At 42.7% G+C, this 25,137-nt stretch overlaps 1 protein-coding gene and 1 non-coding gene across 2 annotated transcripts; both read left to right on the top strand.

Moving 5' to 3' along the window:
- The first annotated feature begins 5,239 nt into the window (after nucleotides 1-5,239).
- Nucleotides 5,240-13,938, top strand: FAM216B (family with sequence similarity 216 member B). Its single transcript, XM_065901676.1, has 5 exons — nucleotides 5,240-5,280; nucleotides 7,860-7,907; nucleotides 8,063-8,174; nucleotides 11,518-11,638; nucleotides 13,721-13,938. Exons 1-5 carry the CDS (start codon nucleotides 5,240-5,242, stop codon nucleotides 13,936-13,938), a joined length of 540 nt encoding a protein of 179 aa, XP_065757748.1.
- Nucleotides 12,615-12,687, top strand: TRNAK-CUU (transfer RNA lysine (anticodon CUU)). The gene has a single exon. It is a non-coding gene; the product is annotated as a tRNA-Lys (tRNA).
- Nucleotides 13,939-25,137: the final 11,199 nt, after the last annotated feature.

Genomic DNA, 25,137 nt, shown 5'->3' on the forward strand with positions numbered 1-25,137 from the left:
AATATTTTATGCGGCATTATTGATGGAGCCCACAATCTCCCTAGTAGCCTCATTCTGCAATATTTTCCTATGCGTAAACTGCTACTAAGCTCCAAATTTCACTTCTGTATTCTTCCAACTAGAAATGAAACTGATGCAGAATATAACTTTCATTGCTATTCCATCATTTTAAAGTCAATCCACATGTTAACTTGTCAAGATCTTTTTGTGTCCTGATTCTGCCATCCACTATGTTCTTCATCCCACCTCTATTTCTGTCATTTGAAAACTAAATCTTTGTCATCTGAAAACTTAACAAGCTTGCCTACTATGTCTTCATACAAGACCTTGGTAAAACTGTGGAACAGATCAGGGTATGCCACCAAAGTCCTATCCAGGTTGTCACTGACCCTTTAATTGGCACCTCTAGCATTAATTTTTAACAAGTTTCAAGTTTTGTCCATGAGAATTTTACAAGGCACCTTGTCAATTTCAGAAATACCAGGTCTACAACATCTAAAAGCCACAGAACTCTATCCCTAGTAATAACAGAAAAAGAATTGACTATTTCAAGACATAGCTGTCAGTATTGATCTTTTAAATGTTTATAAATATTTACAAGGACAGATATTAACTAGACTTATTGTTGTGATTATTTTCCAAAATATACAAATACTGAATCTAAATTATGTCAGTTATATCTCAATAAATAAGTTGCTCCACTAAGCCATTGTCAAGTGGCAGATGGTATTTTTATTCAGTTCACTTAAAAAAAAAAAAATCAGAATACATGCAGAGAGTATTTTCATGGGTAAGGACCTAAGCTTTACATTCACATTTTCTGTGAATTGGGAAATGCCTGGGAAATTTATGAACTGATGGGAATGACCTGTTAGACACTTGCTTGCACAAAGCCTTCTCAGGAGCCTTGTCAGAAGGTCAGTGACTTGGTATAATAAGACCCATCTACTCCAGAATTATGACCATGAGTCTTTGTGAAACTAAAGACTCCCTTGCGCAACTAAGCAGTATTCTGGATGGAAATGAAGCGTACCCCAGTGACAGAAATCATCAAGATGCATGAATTCTGTGTGCCTATAATGGCTCCCTAAGAGGGGCAATTTTCTATTACAGCAACAGGTATGTTGCTTGAATTCCTTTTTAGTTCCAGAGTCTAAGGGGAGAAATCATAGACTTTGGGTTTGAGTCCTGGCTCTAGAATTACCTTTGCCATAGGATCTGTTTTCAGAGGACCAGCACTAATTCCCAGTGAAAAATACTTTTTAGTAAATTCTTACAGTTTTAAAAAATAATCTGCCCTTGAATCTAGAATTACTTACAAGTACCCAGGGCACTAGCTCTATTGCCTTCTGACATCTTACCTTTTTATTCCATAGAGTAATTTGAGATTATAGAGTCAAAGTTAAATCTCTGGGCATTTGAGTTATATTCCATTTTAGACTATTTTCTGAACTTCAGGAACCTGTTTTCCAAAGTCTTTGGCACATATATGACCTACTGAGCTTTCCCTTTGCTACTAATCACTGCTTTTAAGTGTCTAAAGTAGGATTAAAACTGGGATTCTTCGATTTCTCACTTTTGAGATGAGTGATCCTTAAGGGGTTGGTATGTGTAGAGCTTTTGTTTGGGGAATCTTGAAGAAACAGGAATTTTCTGTGAAGAGATGTGAGAGAGAAAAAAAGAGAAGATAACAGAGGAATAATTAGACTCCTGGTCCAACCCCACCGAACAGGATAGAGCCTGATGAACTCTACAGCTCTTTGTGAAAGTCCAACAAAGACTGAAAGCTCTGGGACGTCCCTGGTCGTGCGGATCGGAGTCTGCTTGCCAATGCAGGGGACATGGGTTCAATCCCTGGTCCAGGAAAATTCCACGTGTCTCCGAGCAACCGAGCACCGGAACTACCAAGCCCACGCGCTAGAGCCCGAGGGCGGCAATTGCTGAGTGTGCGTGCTGCGACCGCCGACGCCCCTGCGCCTGGAGCCTGTGCTCCTCGAGAATGCAGAGTTACCCCATGGAAAGCTCCTCGGCTCAGAGGGTCCTAGAGCAGAGCATTGTTGCTCAGCCACTCAGTTGACTGCTTTCAAACCCACGGACTGCGGCACGCCGGGCTTCCCTGTCCTTCACCAACTTCCGGAGTTTGCTCAAATTCAAGCAGAAAGACACGAGTGCATAATTTCTTCCTGGGTTCACAGTTTTCTAGGCAAGTACTTATCTCTATGATATACAGTGAGACTCTTATTCTAGCAGACTGTATTCTTTAAATTACGGTTTAATCTCATTGTGGATTCCAATCATGGGTCGCTTTTTCTCATTTGGTAATGCCCATGAGGTCATGTACACCCTGCTGCTGCTGCTAAGTCACTTCAGTCGTGTCCGACTCTGCGACCCCATAGACGGCAGCCCACCAGGCTCCCCCGTCCCTGGGATTCTCCAGGCAAGAACCCTGGAGTGGGTTGCCGTTTCCTTCTCCAATGCTTGAAAGTGAAAAGTGAAAGTGAAGTCGCTCAGTCTGTCCGACTCTTCACGACCCCATGGACTGCAGCCTACCAGGCTCCACTGTCCATGGGATTTTCCAGGCAAGAGTACTGGAGTGGGGAGCCATTGCCTCTCTGCATGTATACCCTACTATCCTATAAAAAAGTTTATGATCCATGTTCTGAGAATGGAACTTAAACATACCAATGTCTTAAGCATTGAGCCCCATTGATGTACTGATGTTTCAACTATGAAATAGTCTGCATCTTCATCAATAGTCAAAATGATATTTTCTACAGTAATTTGATGATGAGGTTTTTTTTTTTTTTTTTGTAGTTAATTTAATAAATTCTCTTTGAAAAGTCTAGCTGTCATTGGGAAACATTTTCTTTGTCCAAAAGTGATACTATACATTTTTATAATTCCTAATTCTTATTGTCCCAAAATGTATCTCTCATTCTTTAATACCATCTACTGTTGCTGTTTTAGTCACTAAGTCATGTCTGACTCATGTTGTGACCCCATGGTCTGTGGCCCACTAAGCTCCTCCATCCATGGGATTTCCCAGACAAAAATACTGAAGTGGGTTTCCATTTCTCTGTCCAGGGGATCTTCCCAACCCAGGAATCGAATCTGAGTCTCCTGCTTTGCAGGTGGATTCTTTACTGCTAAGTCACCAGGGAAACCCCAATACCATCTACAGAGCTAAGTAATCATCTTTTATTGTCTCTTCTTATAAAATTCCAAACTTCAGTGGTATTAGGCAAACACTGGCTGTATGTCAAAGTCCTTCATCCTTCTACCAGACTTCATAGATCCCCGAGGTACCTCTTAAATTTTTGTTGACGGCATTCTCATATGCAGGGGTGTCTTTTATCTCTCAGTTTCATGCTTACCCTTCTACACCCTTCTCTTTACTACAGCGAAAGTGAAAATGTTAGTTGCTCAGTCGTGTCCAACTCTTTGCGATTCCCTGGACTGCAGCCCGCCAGGCTCCTCTGTCCATGGGATTCTGCAGGCAAGAATACTGGAGTGGGTGGCCATGCCCTTCTCCAGGGGATCTTCCCAACCCAGAAATTGAACCCAGGTCTCCTGCACTGTAGGCAGATTCCTTACCATCTGAGATACCAGGGAAACTCTTACCACAGTAGTGAGAAGACTGCAAAATACATTTTGGAATTCCTCACCAGTTGGCATCCACTGGGATGCAGGAGATGGAAATCTGGGGGAAAGGATAAGGGGAATGACTGCTGCTTGCAACCGTAACAGCGGCAGCTTTAGTGACCATGTTAGCAAAAGTAGCAGCCAAGCCAGTGACAGTAGTGACAGCAACAGTAATAAAGTTTCAGAAAGAACATAGAAGCAAGACTAGCAGGTGAGTACCAGGTCCTGGGGTGCTGTTTCGGCAGCAATGGCCCAACAGAAGCAGCCACTGTGGCCCAGTGTTCATGGGCTCTGGCTGAAATCATTTTTCCCTTGGACCCCCAGCTCTAGGTGCAGTAGTAGCTTAATGCAATTGCCAGTCTTTGGATTAGCTAACCTTTCTTGTTTTGCTACCATGCAGGCCATTCCCAAACTTTTCTATTTCTTATGTTCAGTTCCCTCTCAGTCAAATGCCTAGATCTGTCTCTGTTTTCCTTACCTGGCAGGGAGTGATGCATGCTGTTATGAATCAGCATGTGTATGTAACTGTCAGCAGATGTGGTGAGCCCTAGAAGGCATTTCATCACATCCTGGAAAAACATTCAAGGGAGACTCAACAGACAGTGTCAACTCTGCAGACAACTGATCTTTCTCTCTCAGTAGAGAATCATCTCTCCGACCTGGATCTGAGAGGTTTAGGGGTATTCACCGGCATTTATGGACTCTTGCTTATATCATGTTTATTCCCCAGAAGGTCTGCACTTAAATTATTGTGGGAAAATGCAAACTATTTCTGTGTGTTGAGTCTTTTCTCTTTTAAGCTATACAATTCATCACTTTTATGTCCCTATATTTTTCTTCCCCTTAGTCTCTGAAGAATCTTGAATTTGTGGTTTCCTTTTTTGCTATTTTTTCTTCCATTTTCCCTTGGAACTCTTCATTTTTGCAGACAATCTGAAAGAAAGTAGTCTGTAGTCAAAACGGTAGCCCAGAGGAAGTGATAAGATTGATCTCATGAGTCAGGTTACAATGGGAGGCTCACGCTGATGACGTCAGTGTGGGCAAGAATCTTGTGCCATAAGTTCTCCATCATGTGGCCTCAAGTCAAGATCAAACATGGAGAATAGCACATTCCTCCAAAAACTGAGAATGGAACATTATCTTAACATATGGGACCACTCCATAGATTGCCACAAGTTTATGCCTGTACCTCTATCTTTAGGAATTATTCCTTCATCCTTCTGAGCAACAGGGATGGGGGTTACTGATTCCAAATCTGAGAACTACACATGCAACTGGCTATTGCCCTGATGGATTTCTTAACCTTTAATATTCAGTCTGTCTCCAAGTACTTGTCTCACCAGTGTCTGCATTGAATGCAGATATGGTAGATTTAGAAGTTGACACTTAATTAGATATAAAATTTGGGGGGAAAAAAAGATAAAAGATTAAACTGTGCAACTGCATGCTGCCTAGAAGCAGGGAAAGGCGAGCAGCCAAATCTCCCAGCTCTTTGTTTCATCACATGATGTCGCTTGGATATCAGCTTATCAACAAACAGGACTGTACCGTCACCACCCCATGAAGACAGAGACCTTGCAGGAAAACTACACGGAATATGAATGCCAGCTTTTTAAAGAGGGGAGATTACAATACAGGGTAAGTTTCTTTTAAGCAAATCTGTCTTTTTGTTTCAGATGTAAGTTTTTGGGTAGATATTTACTCCCTGAGCTCTGCAAGCATTTTAAACAAACTTTATCAAGTGGAGACCACTTGATTAGGTAAGATGGATTTCCTTAGCAATAGCCCAAGGAAAGCACACATAAATTGCTGCCCTAAGAAAGATTGTCAGTCATTTCCTGATGCTATTTGAGGAAAGAAAAAAAAAATCTTTCCAGCTTTGAAGAATATTTATGTTCTGCTCTACAGACCTGGAAAATGGGAGGAGAGATTTGGAGGTGATTTGATTACAGGATAGAGTGAAGGCGTCTATCACCATCAATATTAAAAGAGTGTATCTTGGTTGGGATACCTTCCAGAGAGCACATGGAAGGAAAGCAGTATTTAATAAAATACTCATAGTTTAAAGTATAAGTTTATACTGAGGAAACAAGACACACAAAGATGCCAACATTTCCTTAGTAACTTTCTCTTCTGGAAGATCTGAGCCTTAGCTCTGTAAACTTGGAACCAGAGATTTCTCACATGTTAAAATTCTTAAGTGCGTGTACTGTGGTGCACATGTGTGTGAACATACAACAGGGTAGAGGAGAGAGGAGGAACTGGCCTAAAGTGAGAGCATTCTATTTTCAAATCTCAACTAGTCATATTATATATAGAATGGATAAACAACAAGGTCCTACTCTATAGCATAGGGAACTATACCCAACACTCTGTAATAAACCATAATAGAAAAGTATATGAAAAGGAATGTATATATGTGTACAACTGAATCACTGTACTGTAAATCAACTATACTTCAGTAAAATGAATTTTTAAAAAATTTCAGGTAATCAAGTAAACCAATGAGGTAGACACTGTTGACAAGGGCAAAGGAGGGAAGAGAGGAGAAATGCTGGGATTTCTACTCTGGCATGTCAACCCTGCTCCAATATGTTTATTCTTTCTTGATGGTTAATTTTTAAATTATTCTATACACCTCAGATTCTAAACCCTGAATTGCGTGGAAACAAAATGAAACTTTATCATAGCAGCTGTGGCTCCTGCATTCTGTATCTTTGTCAGGTTAGAAACATGGCCAGATTTAACAGCTTCTTTTATAGTACAAGGTTGGAAAAACAGCAAATCTGAATGTGCAAGAAATGGAAAATGATGTAAAGATATATATACTGCCATGATAAATCATATTTTCAAAGGTTATTAAATGTGCTGGGAAGGTGCATAACATATAGTGATCTCCCTGTTCTAATGTCACAGTGGATGTACACAGGAAAAAAATAGTAAAATGAAATCAAATGGCAACAATAGTTATGCACTGTTAAATTATGGATGATCTTATTTCCTCTTCTATTTTTAAATTTTCAAAAATGATATATATTACTTATAGAATCAGATAAAGTAATAACTATTATTTATAGTTATCAAGAAATAACTGTTAAGACCTAGTGTGGTTTTACGACCCACCTGTTCCAAATGATGCTTTTGAACTGTGGTGCTGGAGAAGACTCTTGAGAGTCCCTTAGACTGCAAGGAGATCTAACCAGTCCATCCTAAAGGAGATCAGTCCTGGGTGTTCATTGGAAGGACTGATGTTGAAGCTGAAACTCCAATACTTTGGCCACCTCATTCGAAGAGTTGACTCATTGGAAAAGACCCTAATGCTGGGAAGGATTGGGGGCAGGAGGAGTAGGGGATGACAGAGGATGAGATGGCTGGATGGCATCACCAACTCTATGGACATGGGTTTGGGTAGACTCCGGGAGTTAGTGATGGACAGGGAGGCCTGGCGTGCTGCGATTCATGGGGTCTCAAAGAGTGGGACATGACTGAGCGACTGAACTGAACTGAACTAAACTGTTCCGAATGCAGAGTAAGCAGAAAGACAAAGGACTCCGATTTATTCCCTCGGGCTGGGTCCCGTGACTTCATGGCAAATAGATGGGAACAAGTGGAATCAGTGAAAGATTTTATTTTCTTGGGCTCCAAAATGACTGCGATGGTGACTGCAGCACTAAATTAAAAGACGCTTGCTCCTTGGAAGAAAAGCTATGATAAACCTAGACAACATATTAAAAAGCAGAGACAACGCTTTGCTGACAAAGGTCTGTATAGTGAAAGCTATGGTTTTTCCAATAGTCACGTAAAGATGTGAGAAGTGGACCATAAAGAAGGCTTAGCACCAAAGAATTGATGCTTTCAAACTGTAATGCTGGAGAAGACTCATGAGAGTCCCTTGGATAGCCAGGAGATTAAGCCAGGCAATCTGAAAGGAAATCAATCCTGAATATTTACTGGAAGGACTGATACTGAAGCTGAAGCTCTAATACTTTGGCCACCTAATGTGACAAGCCGACTCACTGGAAAAGACCCTGATGCTAGGAAATATTGAGGGCAGGAGAAGGGGGCGACAAAGGAAGAGACATTTGTATGTCATCACCGACTCAGTGGACCTGAGTCTGAGCAAACTCTGAGAGATAGTGAAGGACCGGAAGCCTAGCGTGCTGTCGTCCCTGGAGACAGCAAAGAGTCAGACATGGCTTAGCGACAGAACAAGTAAGGGATGAGAATTGGGAAAAGTGCAGAATTAAGAAGTCTGTTGAGGCCCAGTTCCATGGAAACATTTGAGAAAATGTCTTTTCCCTTGAAATACATAGCATCTGTCTGTTTACTTATTTACTTGATTGCTTACTTACTTAGGTACATCCCCCAAAACTGTTTGAACAACATGAAAATTTATGTTGCGCTTTGTTGTTCCTTCGAGGTACAGAATAAAGATGGGAGAAAAATGGAAAAGACAACAAAAGCTGTGGCATGTGCCACATATCCCTTGCATCCGAGTCCCTCGCTCTGCCTCTGACACGCCATTGTTGAAGGTACAGCATGCTATTCACAGATGGAGGAGCCTTCTCTGTCTCTTCTTCAGGGCGTGGGGGTTTCTTGGGTCCTTGTTTACCTGGCATTAGGGAGAACATAGGGCTCGATGCACACCCTCGGTGTATGTTGACAGTGTGTCTGAGAGAATGAAGGAGCACTCGGATGGTCTAATCCTACATCCGTCCCCCTTTAGGAACTCTTCCTTCCCCTCAAGGAAAGCTAAGCAATAGGGTAACAATATCAAAAATGTCATCTGCTATCTCATGGACTTAGAGAACGAACTTATGGTTGCCAGGGGGAAAGGATGGGGGGAAGGGATAGGGAGGGTGTTTGAGACGGGCAGGTACACACTGCTGTATTTCAGATGGGTAACCAACAAGGATCACTGTACAACACAGGGAACTCTGCTCAACCTAATGGGGCAGCCTGGATGGGAGCGGAGTTTGGGGGAGAATGGGTACATGCATATGTGTGGCCAAGTCCCTTCCCTGTTCACCAGAAACTATCACAACATCCTTAATGGGCTATACTCCAGTATTAAAAAAAAAAAAAATTTTTTTTAAACCCACACCTCTGTGTTCTGGGCTGTGTTGGCTATACCTCAATACAAAATAAAAAGTTTAAAATAAAATCAGAAAAAAAAAAGCATTATCTATTACTTCTCATTTAGGAAGATGGTATTCTCCTAAGGAAAAGAACTATGCTTTTTTTTTCCCCCTTGTAAAATAAAACTATAACTTTTAAGGTTTTATCTTATATAATGGAAACTCCCATTGCACTTTGGAGCTTTGCTCTTGAAACGGCTTGCAATTTTTATGTTATATAGTTCTCAATCATTTGAAAAGGCTTAATTAGGGATCTATTCTCTTCTTCAAATATATTATCTTTTAAAACATCTAATTCGGAAACTGTAAAACTGAAATAATATCTCAAAGTGTGAAGTACTTGGCTCAGCTACTTTCTCTCTGAATATATTTTTAATATCAAGTTTAAGGTCTCTAGATCTTAAAAAAAACCTGACAGATTTCAATGCCACACAAAATGTTTTTGCAGATAAAATTCACTTAGCTTATATATAAGTATCTTAAGTTTATTTTTTACTACATGGTTATCAACTGGTTTTGAAATTATGTCATTGCTTTGAATTTTTTAGCCAAGGGTGAAATTATTTTGAGTTTTGCAGGTGGCATTAGTGATAAAGAACCTGCCTGCCAATGCAGAAGATGTAAGAGACATGGGTTCCATCCCTGGGTCGGGAAGATCCCCTGCATAAGGAAATGGCAACTCATTCCACTATTCTTGCCTGGAGAATCCCATGGATAGAAGTACCTGGCAGGCTACAGTCTATGGGGTCACAGAGTTGGACATGACTGGGCAACTTAGCACACACACAGACACACACACAGACACACACACACACACACACACAAACTTATTTTATCTTGATTTTTCTAAAACGTTGATGCCACTTTCTCTGTTTCCTCATCTCTATATATCAGGCAGGTATATAAAAGTAATTGTAGTGCAGCTCTTCTTGTTCTTCCCTCCAACTAGATGGTAGCTTTCCAAACGGTCCCCTTACCAGCGGTCTGTCTTCCCTTAAGGCCATTTTCCATAGCAGGTCCAGAGTGGTCTCTCTATAATGCAGATCCACTCAGCTTAAAGAATGGCATTCGGGCCTGGGTAATTCTTGTCTGGGGGCACTGGGAGGCTGTCTCGTGCTCTGTAGTATGTTCAGCATCCCTGGCCTCGAACTCCTGAATGCCAGTGGCATCTGTCTTTCTTCCCACCATCTCTGACAACCAAGAATTTCTTCAGACACTGCCTAATGTCCCTTGAGGGTCAAAATCACTCCTGTTGAGAACCACTGCCTTGAAGAAAGACCAGTGTTTCTTCATAGTAAAGATAGTCTTTAATCTCTTAGTGTAGCATAAAAGGCTCCCGTGATCTTCCGCTGTCCCACTCTAAAGGCTTTTCCAGCTCAGACTCTATATCCTGGTTAAAGTAATTTTTTTGCAATTGCACTGGAAGTGTTAGTCGCTTAGTTGTGTCCTACTCTTTGTGACCCCATGGACTGTAGCCTGCCAGGCTCCTCTGTCCATGGAATTTTCCAGGCAAGAATAGTGGAGTGGCTTGCCATTTCCTTCCCCAGGGAATCTTCCCAACCCAAGGCTTGAACCCGAGTCTCTTGCACTGCAGGCAGATTCTTATCTGAGCCACCAGGTTAAAGTAAAAAAAAAAAATGCCAAAAGTCTGGTTCCCAATATATATTCAGATATTTTGTACCCCAGAAGAAAATCTGTACCACTTTCTCTCTCTAATCAGCCTTTCTTTTTCTTCTGGTTCAGTGGTTCCCAAATTTTACAGCACGAGTGTCAAAAACCACCCAGAGGTCACCAGAGTCCTGGGTCCCAACCCCCTCCCCAGTGTCTGATTCTGTAGGTCTGGGTGAGGCCCAGGAATCTGCATTTCTCGCAGATTCCTAAGCGATGCTGATGCCCTTTGAGAATCCATATTCTAGCCCCTTTAGGGACTCTCTCCTGACAAGGCAGACTCAGACGTGTTGGTCTCTTTCAGGAAGCTTCCTTGACTCCTTAACACGAGCTTATATTCCTTCTCTGTTTTCATAGCACTTTTTCACTAATGACCTCAAATGCTTATCACATATCCATCCACTCATCTACCTTCTCTGCTTAAGCTGAGAGCTCTGAATGGAAAGTTCTTTTCTCTCCAGAGGCCTGGCACACCTCAGGCCCTGTGCAGATTCTGTTTACCTTCCTTAACAAGGATTACAACTGATCAGTACACATTGTTGTGGTTTAGTCGCTAAGTCGTGTCTGACTCTTTGTGACCCCATGGACTGTACCAGGCCAAACCTCCCTCTCCTTCACCATCTCCCGGAGCTTACTCAAACTCATGTCCATTGAGTCAGTGATGCCATCCAACCATCTCATCCTCTGTCATCCCCTTCTCCTCCTGCCCTCAATCTTTCCCAGCATCAGAGTTTTTTTCAATGAGTCAGTTCTTTGCATCATGTGGCCAAAGTATTGGAGCTTCAACTTCAGGATCAGATACTGAAAATCCTTGGATCTCCCTCAGCCTAATACCGTGACCTACTTACCCAGAATCTTTTCTTTTTTTAACTCATTTTCACCATTACAGTTGCCAGTGGAAGACGGTTTAAGTAAACTAAGGGAGGTGAAAGGAAACTCATTGAGAGAGGGACAGGGGAGGGCAACAGTGGGAGAAGCATCTTATTTCTGTACAAGTCAGCTTTGAATACATCACACTCTGATCCTCAAGTCCAGCAGCTCACCAGAGTCTCCCCCTCTGCTCTGGCAGGACCTAAGCCCAGGGCAGCAGCGCTGTTTTTACAGCATCATGAGGATTTACAGTCCCAGGCCCCAGTGGGAGGCCCTGCAGACCCGCTACATCCACAGCCTTCAGCACCAGCAGCTGCTTGGTGAGTTTAACCACCTGACATGAACCAGGCGCCTCAGGAAGGCGGACACCTATGCTACAGCTGGAAGTCGGGTTTCCAGATAAATAATTCAAGAAGAATGGCCTCCTGTCAGCCTGCTGTTTTATCAACACGGTTGACAGGTCAATTTAAAAATGATTTTCTCTGACAATAAAAAGCAAGGCTTTATGGGGAAATTAAGAGGGCTTAAAGAAATTGGAGTAGGGTTTGTTATCAAATGTCAACAACTCTCTGAGATTTATGAGCACTTGATCTAGTAGAAGCGGCAATGGGCTTGGGCAGACGATCCAGGCTCAACCCACCGTTCAGTCCATCGCTGGTCGTGCAGACTCACTGGCTTGTTTGAGTCACAGCAATAATGCTTATGTTCATTAAGTATCTATGGTGTTTCCAACACTGTGCTATGAGCTCTACACAGAACATCTCATTTTCACCCCCACTCTAATGCTGTGGCAAACTGTAGCTCAGACAGGTTATAGGACTCGACCAAGATCACACAGAGAGTAAACATCAATGAGGAGCATCACACCAAAGATCACGCATCTTCACCCCAAGGTCTGCCATCTCTCTTCGTCCACCAACCACATGGGATTTTATGAACCAAAAAGAATGGCTGTGAAAAACCTTCATATATTGTAAGCAACAGTCTTTGGAAAGGTAGTTATTATTAAAATCCTTTTCTTCCAGGAGATGTTCTCAGTCTCTGGCTCCTACTTATTACACTCTCCTCCTAACTCCAACAGAGACTTTCTTCTGTAACACTCACTTGTGTTTAGCACATCTACCTTATTAGTGTTGTTCCTATATTTGCACAAAGGGAAAGCATGGTTTTTGCAAATGATTTACAATCAAGAATAACCAACAATAGCGTTTTCCTTTTGTGCAAATACAGAAACAACACTAATAAGGAAGAAGTGCTAAAGACAAGTGAGTGTTTACAGGAGATCTTTTATTAGCTGCCCAGATAGCTCAGTTAGTAGAGCATGAGACTCTTAATCTCAGGGTCGTGGGTTCATGCCCCATGTTGGGCAACATTTTGTTTCCCAGGTGGCGTTAGTGGTAAAGAACCCACCTGCCAATGCAGGAGACATAAGAGACACAGGATCAACCCCTGGTTTGAGAAGATCCCCTGGAGAAGGAAATGTCAACCTGCTCCAGTATTCTTGCCTGGGAAATCCCATAGACAGAGGAGCATGGTTGGCTATAGTCCATAGGATTGCAAAGAGTTGGACACATGAGTAAGTTAAACAACTTGACCAGGGTCATGCAACTAGTAAATGGCAGAGCCAGAATTCAGCCTGATCCCCATGCTTGACTGAAAGCATGAGGATTATCATCTGGTAGCCTTATTTGTAGAGTAAAACTGCACAGAAGCCAATGACACCAGAAACAGAGATATGCAATGTTTAGTGCACATGAGACACTTGTCTATGTTATTAAAATACAGTCTTCCAGGGATTTCCCTGGTGGTCCACTGGTTAAGACTTTGAGCTTCCAATGGAGGGGGCATGGGTTCGATCCCTGGTCTAGAAACTAAGATCATACATACCTTGTGGTGGGACCAAATAAAATATAGACTTCCAAGCCTAATCTTCTGTGTTTCTGACTCAGAAGTTCTTTGAAATAATGTCAGAAACCTGCATGTTTAAAGAGCATTATTATTGTGGTCTCAACCAAACGATTTTGTTGTGCAGGGTCTGCAGACTGCACTTTAAAAACACTGAGACTGAATGTATCTGTTTCTATCTGAAGCAAGTTTGCTATTAAAGATAAGCAACTCTTGTGAAGATTTCTCATGGCTCAAGTCCCTCTCCAAATATTTGTCTATTTGTCAATAATTACAGACTATTATTTATTTAATTAATTTATTAACTTATTGAATGAGAAATGTACCAGAAGAAAAACATACCTCATAGCCTGAAAAACTGTACAATCTGAGAATGCTGAACATAATTGTTTCTACCCTACAAAGTAGAAGGTATTTTGTGCCTATGTGAATATTTGCAGAATTGTTTGCTTTGTAAAGCTGTTGACTTTGAAGTTTATCTCCTTTCTTCCCTTCAGGCTACATTACTCAACGGGAGGCCTTGGCCTGTGCGGCTGTACTAAGAGATTCAATCAAAAGAGCCTCAGCCAAGGCATGTCCTCATAGAACCATCCCCCAGAGAGCCGCGGGCAGAACAAGAACTCAGCCCTCAGCACGACCTGTGTGTGTGATTCCACTCAGGGCCCAAAGCACAAGGCTGCCATCCCCCTGGTCCAGGGCTGCGCAAAAGCTCTGAACACGTGGGCGCCCATGTTTCCCTGGCATCTAGTGAGTATTTTGTACATATCTGTTGAATAGGAATAAATAAAAGAATAACATCTAACACAAACCCCACACCTGGAAATAATCTCTCCCATTCACATCCATTTTACCAGCAAGAACAAGCAGAAAGGTTTAAGAGCAACGGAGCTACGAGGAAGCGAGCCTACAGTGGGAGAAGGAAAGAGTGCGATGAATGGAGAAAGCAGCGTCCACGTATACACACTACCATGTACAAAACAGACAGCTGGTGAGGAGTCGCTGTATCACACAGGGAGCCTGGCCTGGCGTTCTGTGATCACCCAGATGGGAGGGGCGGGAGGGAAGCTCAAGAGGAAGGGGATAAATGTACAGTTATGGCTGATTCGCACTGTACGGCAGAAACCAACACAACGCTTGGTAAAGCAAGTTTCCTCCAATTGAAAAAAAAAATTTTTAAAGAGTAAGCAAGGCTTTCATTCCAAATATAATCTGTAGAATAAAATGACTCTTAAAGCTTTTGGAGTAAAAGCTTCCTTTGAATTAGAACATTCCAGAGAAATCCCAAGAACACTGGAAGAGGGGACCAGAGGGTTCAGGTCCCCTGTGACCGGGTGGACATATTTTGCAAACCCCCTGCTGTGCACACTGGCGGTGGGGAGGGGGGGGGGAATAAGCAGATTGACACAGAGGGAACACTGGGCTTGCAGGGCTTCTGGACCACGTCGTCTCAGCAGTGGCTGGGCTGTGCCTTTCCATGGGCGCCTTCCTCTAGACTTCCCCATCAAACAACAGCATTCAACCTGGCCCCAAAGCCTCTGGTTCTTGCCTCACTCAGTCACTTTGTATCCTTTTGAAACTTATCAACCTGCTACAGCTGGGTTCCTTCTACACAGCTGTAATTGACCTTGGCGAGGGTAAGAGGATTCCTGCACATATCTTCCCCTGGCAGCTGAAGATAGTCTCAGTAGCAGAAGAAATAACCCCAAAGAATGGACCTCAAGTCAAACCTTTTTATGGCCTTAATGGTGTTAAAACTACTGTTGTTCAGTCACCAAGTCGTGTCTGACTCTTTGCGACCCCATGGACTGCAACCTGCCCAGCTTCCCTGTCCTTCACTATCTCCCAGAGTTTGCCCAAGTTCATGTCCACTGAGGAGAAGGAAATGGCAACCCACTTCAATATTCCTGCCTGGAGAATCCCATGGACAGAGGAGCCTGGCAGGCTATAGTACATGGGGGTCACAAAAAGCTGGACATGACTGAAGTGACTTAACAAGCATGCATGCCTGTCCATTGAGTAGGTGATGCTATCCAGCTAGTTAAGACTACACAAATAAGCAAAAAACGAGATAACAATGAGTCAGATCACTATACAAATGGCAAAGTATTTTGTTAGTGACATTTAATAGTTACATCACTAGTGATTTTTTTGTGTTAAAACTAAGTCAGCAGTGCTCACAGAAAGTCAAAATGTAAAAATGCCTTTCTTCATCTAATTTCTAAATGCTCAACCTCTTTCTTGCTTTCAAATCATTCAATGACATTGTCAAGCCTATAAAAAGGAGTTGGTAGAGATGGAGTATTAACTTGCTTGACAAGGAATTTGCTAACATTGATCTGAAAAGAAGATGCTGCAATCTCAATAGAAAAAACTCATTGACGATTATTATCATCTTCATCCTACAACTGTTAACATAGAAGATGTAAAAGTTCTTATGAGATTCTGATGACTCCCAGTACTGGTTCTGAGATCTGATCTACTTTTCTTTGGGAGGGACGAGGGTCCATGGTTGAAAGTCTTGGGGAAGCCAGTGCTGACTGTGCTGGGTTCCTACACTTAGTCACAAAGAAGCTTCTTGATCTCTGTAAATCCAGGCCCCAATTCATGTACTCTCAGGAGCTCTATGTTTCTAGGTTAAGAATTGTCATGAAAGTGAAAGTTACTCAGTTGTGTCTGACTATTTACAACTCCACGGACAGTAGCTCCCAGACTCCTCTATATGGGATTCTCCAGGCAAGAATACCGGAGAAAGTTGCCATTTCCTTCTCCAGGGGATCTTCCCAACCCAAGGATTGAACCCAGGTCTCCTGCATTGCAGGCAGATTCCTTACTGCCTGAACCACCAGGGAAGCCCTTTAGGTGGGCTTAAAAGGAGGAGAGAAAAAAAATCAAATGGAACTGGGGTGGGCTATATAGGGTAGCCCTCTTAAGGCACAGAGGTTTGTGGTCGACCTAACTTGGCCTGTATTAACCATCAAAGGAGCATTTATCCTTTTGAAACTCTTGCAGGCACTTTCAGCTTAGACCTTTTTTGATGGGCACAGATATTTGCTATGAAAACCTTAGCTAGTGATGCAGAATATCAAGGAGGCCACTTATAATTCTGAGCAGCATTCCTGTATCAAAAACTTCAGAAGGGCAGCAATGGAGAAACAGACATAGAGAACAGACTTACAGACATGGGGAGAGGGGAGGAGAGGGTGAGATGCATGGAGAGAGTAACAGGGAAACTTACATTATCATATGTAAAATAGCCAACGGAAATTCGCTATATGTCTCAGGAAACTCAGGAGCCCCTCGTGGCTCAGACGGTAAAGAGGCTGCCTGCAGTGCAGGAGACCTGGGTTCAATCCCTGTGTCAGGAAGATCCCCTGGAGAAAGAAATGGCAACCCACTCTAGTATTCTTGCCTGGAGAATCCCATGAACAGAGGAGCCTGACGGGCTATCGTCCACGGGGTGGCAAAGGGTCAGACACAACTGAGTGACTTCACTTTTTCCCTTTCTCAGGAAACTCAAACAGGGACTCTGAATCAACCTAGAGCGGTGGGATGGGGAGGGAGATGGGAGGGAGGTTCGAGAGAGGGGATATATGTATACCTATGGCTGATTCAAGGAGAAGGCAATGGTGACCCACTCCAGTATTCTTGCCTGGAAAATACCAGGGACGGAGAGCCTTGTAGGCTGCCGTCTATGGGGTTGCACAGAGTCGGACACGACTGATGCGACTGAGCAGCAGCAGCAGCATGGCTGATTCATATGGAGATTTGATAGAAAACAACAAAATTCTGTAAAGCAATTATCCTTCAATTAAAAATAAATTAATTAAAAGAAAATTTCAGAAGCACCTTGTTTCTGATAGTGAATTGTGAAAGCTAATTATCAAGTGGATGGTACAAGGCACAAAAGAACAAATAAATCGAAGTTGGTGCAGAAGGTCCCACTTGCTGGATCTCTCTTCTGAGAAGGATAATGCCACACCTATTGAGCCCCACACCCGAAGCTTATGAGGAATATGATTGGATGTGATACTGGCAAAAGGTGATCACCTGGGGGGATGCTGAGAAAGATGATCGAGAGGAAACAACAGGCAAACTGTAACTTCTAGAAAGGTCTACAGTGCTGACCTGTTGGAGACTCTATTGCTTGTCTTACAGTGTCAATGGACATCATCAGAATTCAAAGTCCTTGAGATTACTGACGTTTTCAGTGAAGTGACTAGCACCACAGACCAGGTGCTGGTACCCAGAACTAGCACCTGGTCTGTGGTCAGTAATCAACAATGCTTGTTAATAATCATAAAACATTGAAAGATTTGGCAAATCAGACTGGCCTATGAATTTGTGCTGTTATTTCTAGGGTTCCAGGAGGCCACAGCTACTAGTGAGGAGTAGCAGGAGTTTGTGAAGAACAGTGCATAGGAGCAGTTCATCCAGATGCCACGGATAGGGGTACATTGTCTGAAAAGGATTTTAAAACAATAATAAAGCTGATTAAATGTTGGTCTGCATTCTATCATCACTATAAGCCAGTGATTCTAAACAATATGAATGACAAAATATTCCTTTACCAAAAATATTTTTGTTGGCCTGAGGTCTAAACAATGGCTGAACTTACTGTTGAGTTTTAATAATATATATGTAAGCTTGAAAGCAACATATTTTTATTGCTTTTCCTTTAATAATCATTTTATTTCTGCAAAGAAAGTAATTCTGAGAATTCCAAAACCATATCAGTTCACATTTTTCCAACCACTTTGGTACTGTGTAGTCTTGCATTTAAACAAAAGGTTTTGAATGAACAATGATTAATTATTACACCATGATCAAAAAGACAAAAGAAAAAAGAACTTGAATTACTTCAATTCTTTACTTTACGTGGCCACTTAGCCTTTTGTTCTTTTAAACAATTTTACTGAAGTATAATTTATGTGCAGTAAATGTACTCAAAGTTCAATGAGTCTTGACAAATGAATACAGTCATGAAACCACCACCACAATCATGATATAGGACAGTCTGTTACCCTAAAGGTTTCTTTGTGTACTTCCATAAACAATCTCCTCCCTCAAAGTCTGGCCCATGATAATCACTGACCTGCTTTCTATCACCATAGTTTTGCCTTTTCTAGAATTCTCATAATCAGAATCAGGGTAGACAGTTCTTTGTATCCAGCTTCTCTCACTTAGCATGATGCTCTTGTGGTTCACTGTGTTGCCTTGTAGCATTCTATTGTATAGATACACCACAATTGCTTGTCCATTCACTAGTTGATGAACATCTGGATTGTTTCTAGCTTTGGACCATTACAAATACAGCTGCTATAAACGGTTTAGTGTAAACTTTCATGTGAACATAAGTTTTTATTTCTCCTGTTGTTCAGTTGCCTGGTCATCTCCAACTCTTTTCTACCCCATGGACTGCAGCATGTCAGGCCTCCCTGTCCCTCACCATCTCCGGGAGTTTGCCTAAGTTCATGTCCACTGCATAGGTGATGCCACCAGCCATCTCATCCTCTGATGCCCTCTTCTCCTTCTGCCCTCAATCTTTTCCAGCATCAGGAACTTTTCCAGTGAGTTGACTGTACGAACAGTCAACAAAATACTGGAGCTCCAGCTTCAGCATCAGTCCTTCCAGTGAGTATTTACTTATTTCTCTTGAGTAGATACTTAAAAATATGGCTCCTGGGTCATATTTAGGTTTCCCTTTATAAGATAGTGCCATAGTGTTTTCCAAGGTGGTGACACCATTTTGCCTTCCCACTAGCAAGGTATGACTTCTAGTTGCTCTATACCCTTGCAGTGTCAGACATTTTAACTTCTGTATTTTAGTGACTGTTGCTGCTGAGCAGAAGAGAACTTGGACAAGTGGAAGATGTTGTCACTATCAGTTACAGCCACAATCTTACTGGAAACCATGGCAAATTTCAGGGAAAGAAGTCATGATAAACATGAGGGTGGTGATGGCAACAGTCATGAAGATTTAATAGGAGAAATTTCAAAGTTTAAGAGTCAATCCTGATAAGGCAACTCTCCAGGTTATTTTTAGAGAAAGAAGGGTTTGGAGGGGATGAGGAAGAAGTAAAAGAAGGAACCCCTGTAGAAAAGACCACCCTGGGCAAAACTATGATGCGGTTCAGTGTATCCTCAGTACGTTTTCATTTTCCTTATTTGCATTGATCTTCAGGTTCAGCAGCCAACATCACCCCCACCACCACAACCACCCAAATCTTTAAGGACTGTATTAGTTACCTATTCCTGCAGAAAACATACTCCAAAACTTAGTGACTTAAAACAATAACATTTACTATCTCACAGTTTCCACAGTCAGGAATCTAGGAATGGCTTAGCTGGGGCTTCTGGCTCAGTGTCTCTAACAGATTGTAGTCAGGGTGTCAGCTGAGGCTGTGGTCTTATCTGAAGATTCAACTGGAAAAGTATCTACTTCCAAGCTCACGCTTGGAAGAACAGCTTCCTGGGTGCTGCTGGACTCAGAGCTTCTGTTACTTGTTGGAAGTTTTCTGAAGGCCACCCTCAGTTTTCGGCTACTTAGGCCCCTCAATAGGGTAGAAATATCAGTACATCTCAAGAAGTCACAAATGGCAACTTATTTCATCAGAATCAGAAAATGAAAGAGAGCAAAAAAGAATGGTGTGTAAGGTGGAAGTCAGTCATTTATAACCTGATCTTGGAAGTGACATGCCAACATCTTTGCTATGTTCTACTACTTCCAAATAAGTAACCAGGTCCGGGCCACACACAAGAGTAGGGGATTACCCAAGGGCATGTATACCAGAACTGGGCTGGGTGTAGGGGGGAATCACTGGGAACTATTTAAGAAGTTATCTACCAAAGCCAAAACTAGGGTAAACTGAGTAAGGTGCCTCGGGTCCAAAGCGGAAATAAGCACTCATTTTTGCATGATTCCAAGTGTGAACCTCCTGCAGTCCCTTCCCAGACACCTCACTGCTGCACTTTAGTCTTGGCTCCGCTGTCTCCCACACGCACCCTCTACGATGACTCTGGTCACCCGGTCAGGGCCCTTGTGCATAGACATCCAGTCTGAGCCTGTCTTCTCAGATGACTGTCCCAGGCTGCAGACAATCTTCAGCTTCCTGTGTGCTGCCCACAAGCCTGTAGACTCAAGACCAGCTGATCCCAGAAGACTGATGGTATTGACCCTTGATCACCTCACCACCAACCAGTCAGAAAATGTCTACGCCACAACTCCCCTGCCTCACCCTGTATTTAAAAACCTTTCCCTGAAAACCATCAGGGAGTTCAGGTCTTTTGAACACTAGCTCCCTGGACTCCTCACTTGAAATCCTGTAATAAATGATGTACCTTCCTTCACTGCAACCTGGTGTCAGTAAATTGAATTTACTGCACGTGGGCAAGTGGACCTAAGTCTGGTTCAGTGACAAAACTCACTGAAGTGAGTTCAAATCCTCCAATACGCTGTTGAGGAAAAAGGAATTTCAGATAAGCCTAAGAGATTCAATAATTAATACTAGTTCATACATAATCTATACATTTGGAGCAGTATTGATCAAAATACAATCCATATACCAGACTCACTGAGGATGCTTAAGGTCAAATTCCTGGGTCCTGAAAGGCCTGGGAAGACGCCGCAATTCTTGGCCTCTAGAGAAGAATTCAATCTGGGGCCAGAGATGAGGCCTGATCACTCAGAGCTTTTGTGAAATAAAGTTTTATTAAAGTATAAAAGAGATAGAGAAATCTTCTGACATAGACATCAGAGGGGGGCAGAAAGAGTGCCCCCTTCGCTAGTGTTAGCAAGGGAGTTATATACTTTTTAATTAGTTATTACAATGAATCAAAAGAATGTCTGGAGGTAGTAAAGATCTTACTGGACCCACTCCCATAATTTACATTTTAAGATAACAGGGTTAGCCAGAAGGTTTTCAGGAAGGGAAACTATCCTCAGGCAGGCTACACTGTTGTTACATAATCCTTAGTACAGAGTTTAAACTGAGTTGTTTGTTGTGTAATCATCAGTTCAAGGCTTAAAGATAAGAACGTTTTATGTGACTAAGACTAAGGAATGTAGAGGAAAATACAATGTTTGTCCTTTCCTCCTCCTTGAGAATTCCACACCCCTCTCTCCTTGAGGACCCCCGGACTTCTGATCAACCTGCCTAGGAATCAGCCCTCTCAGTCCCATCCTAGACCCAGTGAATCAGAATCTGAACAACGGCGCCCCAGGGGATACTTGTGATTGCCAACATATAGGGACTTCCCTGGTGGTCAAGTGTCTAAGATTAAACAGAGTTCAGTCCCGGTCAGGGAACTAGATTTCACACACTGCAATTAAGAGTTCAAACACCACAGAAAGATCCTGCATGCCAGAACTAAGACTCAGGCAGCCAAATAAATAAAGAAATATCTTTAAACTATATATATAACTGCCCTTTGCATTTGCTGAATGACCTCAGTAGACATTATGGGCTCACTTACTCAGTCGTGCCCAACTCTTTTGCAACCCCATGGCCTGCAGCCCACCAGGCTCCTCTGTCCACAGGATTTTCCGAACAAGAATACCGCAGTCAGTTGCCATTTCCTACTCGAGGGGATTTTCCCAACCCAATGCAGGGATCAAACCTCCGTCTCTTGCATCTCCTGCATTGACAGGCGGGTTCTTAACCACAAATGCCACCTGGGTGCTTTAACCTTAATAAACTGAATTTTTGTTTGTCAAATTCAGCAAAAATTTAGGGGCAATGCTCCATGATGAGAGAGGTTTTCCGGGAGGGGAAAGCATCTCCTTAGGATTCTTCAGGAACTCGTGTAAAATAAACTGCTTATTGTTCTTACTCAGAGTCAGGTCAAATCAATGGTATGTTATAATGGGTACTTGCATCAACTTTGATGATTTATTCTTACTAGACTTTGCATTACTATATATGCGTTACAATTCCAACAAAATGAATCCTGACTTGGTTTTCCCTCCCATTTCCTATTTTGTGATAAAGGCTATGGGAACCTGTCAAAGAGTCTTACACCCTCTCAATTAAAATGAGTTGCTGATTACATCGATGCTGTAGAAGAAACCATCATACCAGCCTTCAGACCCTTACAGTCCGTTGCCTGAAGTGTAGTCAATCCCTATGTTAGAAATCAATCCTTTGTTTGCCCCCAGAGAACTGACCTTCAGTGTTTTCTGCATTAGGGTTTTCATACTGTGCAGGTTACACGATGGATTTTATCAGGTCAGAAGTAGGGGAAACCCCTGTTGCTTTGAAAATCACAGGTGTCAGAGGCAATTCCCCAACTGTAAGCAAGCCAAACACTGAGATGTGACGTGGTGTGAGCTCCCAAGCATCCTCCTGGCTCACAGAGCAGCACAGACCCAGGGGGAAATGAGTACCTGTTTATAAACTGGAGGGTCTAGAGAAAGAAATGTCCTAATTTAAAAATAATCAAATGAGTCCAGAAGAATGATCAAATTGACCTGACAAGGTATTATAGACAGTCAGTGATGTTTGGGAAGCCCAGTTTTGTATAAGGAAAACAAACAACAAAAAAACACGCCACTGTAAATATATTTATTTAAATTCAATCAGCTATTATAGCATGTGTTGCAGTATGTAAATAAGGAAAGATCAGAGAGTAAAGCTCCATAAGTCAGGGGGTCTGTTTGAAGCACATCTAAGACTGGGTCGGGCCAGGGGGAGTGAAGCCGGGGAGGCCAGATTGTGGGTAGAAGTCAGGGGCTAGGTGTGAAATGAGGCTCCACTTCCTAACTGAGTGGTCTAAGAGCTGAGAAAGCTGAGAAGTACGTCAAATGGGTTATGGCCAAAATGATGGAGGGATTATGAAACCAGATAAGAAGTTAATTAATACCAAAAGAATTTATGCATGATCTATGTAGGGCTTCCCTGGTGGCTCAGAGGTAAGGAATCTGCCTGCCACTGCAGGAGATTCGAGGTTTGACCCCCAGGTCAGGGAAGATACTCTGGAGAAGGAAATGGCAGGCCACTCCACTATTCTTGCCTGGGAAATCCCACGGAAAGAGAAGCCAGGCGGGCTACAGTCCATGGGGTCACAGTGTCAGACGTGACTTAGTGACTGAGGACGCACACACACACACAATCTATGGAAGTTAAGTGACCTTTCATTTCAGGAGAGAAAGTCAGGTGTTACCATTCAAGCTGTCAGGCACTTTTCCAAAAGAAGGAAAAGGGTATTCCAATTCAGCTTCCAGTTCCAACGTGTGGGATTTCCCCCCAGACCAAGCAATTCTCAGACACCAGCTGGAATTTGTCCCACACATTCAGCTCTGATGCTTTCTACCTGGAGTTAGCATCAGGTTCCACAGGTTGAGGACTCAGTCCTACAAGACTGTCCACACTTCGGATGCCAGTTCCAAGGCATCTAGGTTGTTAGCTGCTCATCTGACCAACTGGCTATAAATCAGAGGTTCTAATGAACCCCCTCACTGGGTTCCATTAATTTGCTAAAGCAGCTCACAGAACTCAGGAAAGTGTTTACATAGCTAGATTACTGGCTTATTATAAAAGGATACAGTCCAGGAAGAGCTATACAGAAGAGATGCATAGAGCCAGGCATCCAGGAAGGGGCTCGGAGCTCCCGTGTCCCCTCCAGGTGCCCCTGTTCCTGCCTCTCCACCTGCTCACCAACTGGAGGCTCTCTGAATCCTCTCCTTTGAGGTTTTTATAAGAATTTCATTAAGTAGGCATAATATATTAAATCATGGGCCACTGGTGACTGAATTCAATCCCCAGCCACTCTCCCTTCCCTTCCTGGAGGACGGGTGGGTGGAACTGAAAGCCCCAATCCTCTAAACACAATGTTGGCTCCAAAGGTTCTTTGGGTACTTTCCAAAAATCACCTCTTTAACATAATCAAAGATACCTTTACTGCTCTCATCACAGGAAATTCCAAGGGCATTAGGAACTCTGTGCCAGAAACAGGATGAGAACCAAATGTACATTCCTTATTATAAATCACATTACAGGCATACATGAAAAAAGAAAGTTATTTTAGAATTGAACATAATTCTTAAGATAACGTACATAATTGAAACAAGAATTAAAAAAAAACCTTACATATTATTTCAAAATTAAAATGTTATGATTAATATCTCACAGTGAGATGGGCTACATAAAGCAGTTCTTACATGCTATTTAGTCATTCACTTATTTGCAGTGCCTGAGAGCGAGTGGGAATAACATCTATTAACAATTATATCTATAAGCGATTAGGTGTGGATGAAGCACACATATACACAAGTAGTTGGAAATAAGTCCAGGAAGAAATTACAGCCCAGTCGTAGATAAATTTAACTAGCAGACAATAGGGAATCATTGGAGTTGTTTTTAGAAGGACACCTGTTGCATTCTGCATATGTGCTCACTTGCTAAGTTGTGTCCGACTCTTTGGGACCCCATGGACTGTACCTCACCAGGCTCCTCTGTCCATGGAATTTTCCAGGCAAGAGTACTGGAGTGGGTTGCCATTTCCTCCTCCAGGGGATCTCCCCCACCCAGGGATCAAACCTGTGTCTCCTGAGGTTCTGCATCGGCAGGTGGGTTCTTTCCGCTGAGCCACCTGGGAAGCCCGAGAAAGTGTTAGGATGACCAATGCTCCATACTGAGTAGGATGAGTCAGAGAGGAAGAGGAAGGAATCAGAGCAACAATTCAGGAGTGCGTTCCAATATTCCAGGAGCAGAAATGAGGAGGGCTACGCTCAGGAATGAAACACAGGGGAGGAAAACAAAAGACGTGGTGACAGAAGAATCAGTGACTTGGCCGGGTGTGACAGAAGAGACTGGGGGCATCACAGGGGAAATCCAAGTGTCCCCCGAGGGCAAGTAGCCCTCCGAGGAAGAGCTGATTTGAGTGACGGTAAAATATTATCTAGTTGTGGGCAAGTTTG

The sequence above is a fragment of the Muntiacus reevesi genome, chromosome 11 (assembly GCF_963930625.1).
Source record: "Muntiacus reevesi chromosome 11, mMunRee1.1, whole genome shotgun sequence".
Classification (NCBI taxonomy): Eukaryota; Metazoa; Chordata; class Mammalia; order Artiodactyla; family Cervidae; genus Muntiacus; species Muntiacus reevesi.

What these genes read in the sequence shown, in the direction of transcription:
- FAM216B (XM_065901676.1), top strand. Translation starts at nt 5,240, where the DNA reads ATGAATGCCAGCTTTTTAAAGAGGGGAGATTACAATACAGG. An exon ending in AAGAAGTCTGTTGAGGCCCA is followed by an intron (nt 7,908 to 8,062) that starts GTTCCATGGAAA and finishes TGTTCCTTCGAG; the next exon opens with GTACAGAATAAAGATGGGAG. An exon ending in CTGACACGCCATTGTTGAAG is followed by an intron (nt 8,175 to 11,517) that starts GTACAGCATGCT and finishes CTGCTCTGGCAG; the next exon opens with GACCTAAGCCCAGGGCAGCA.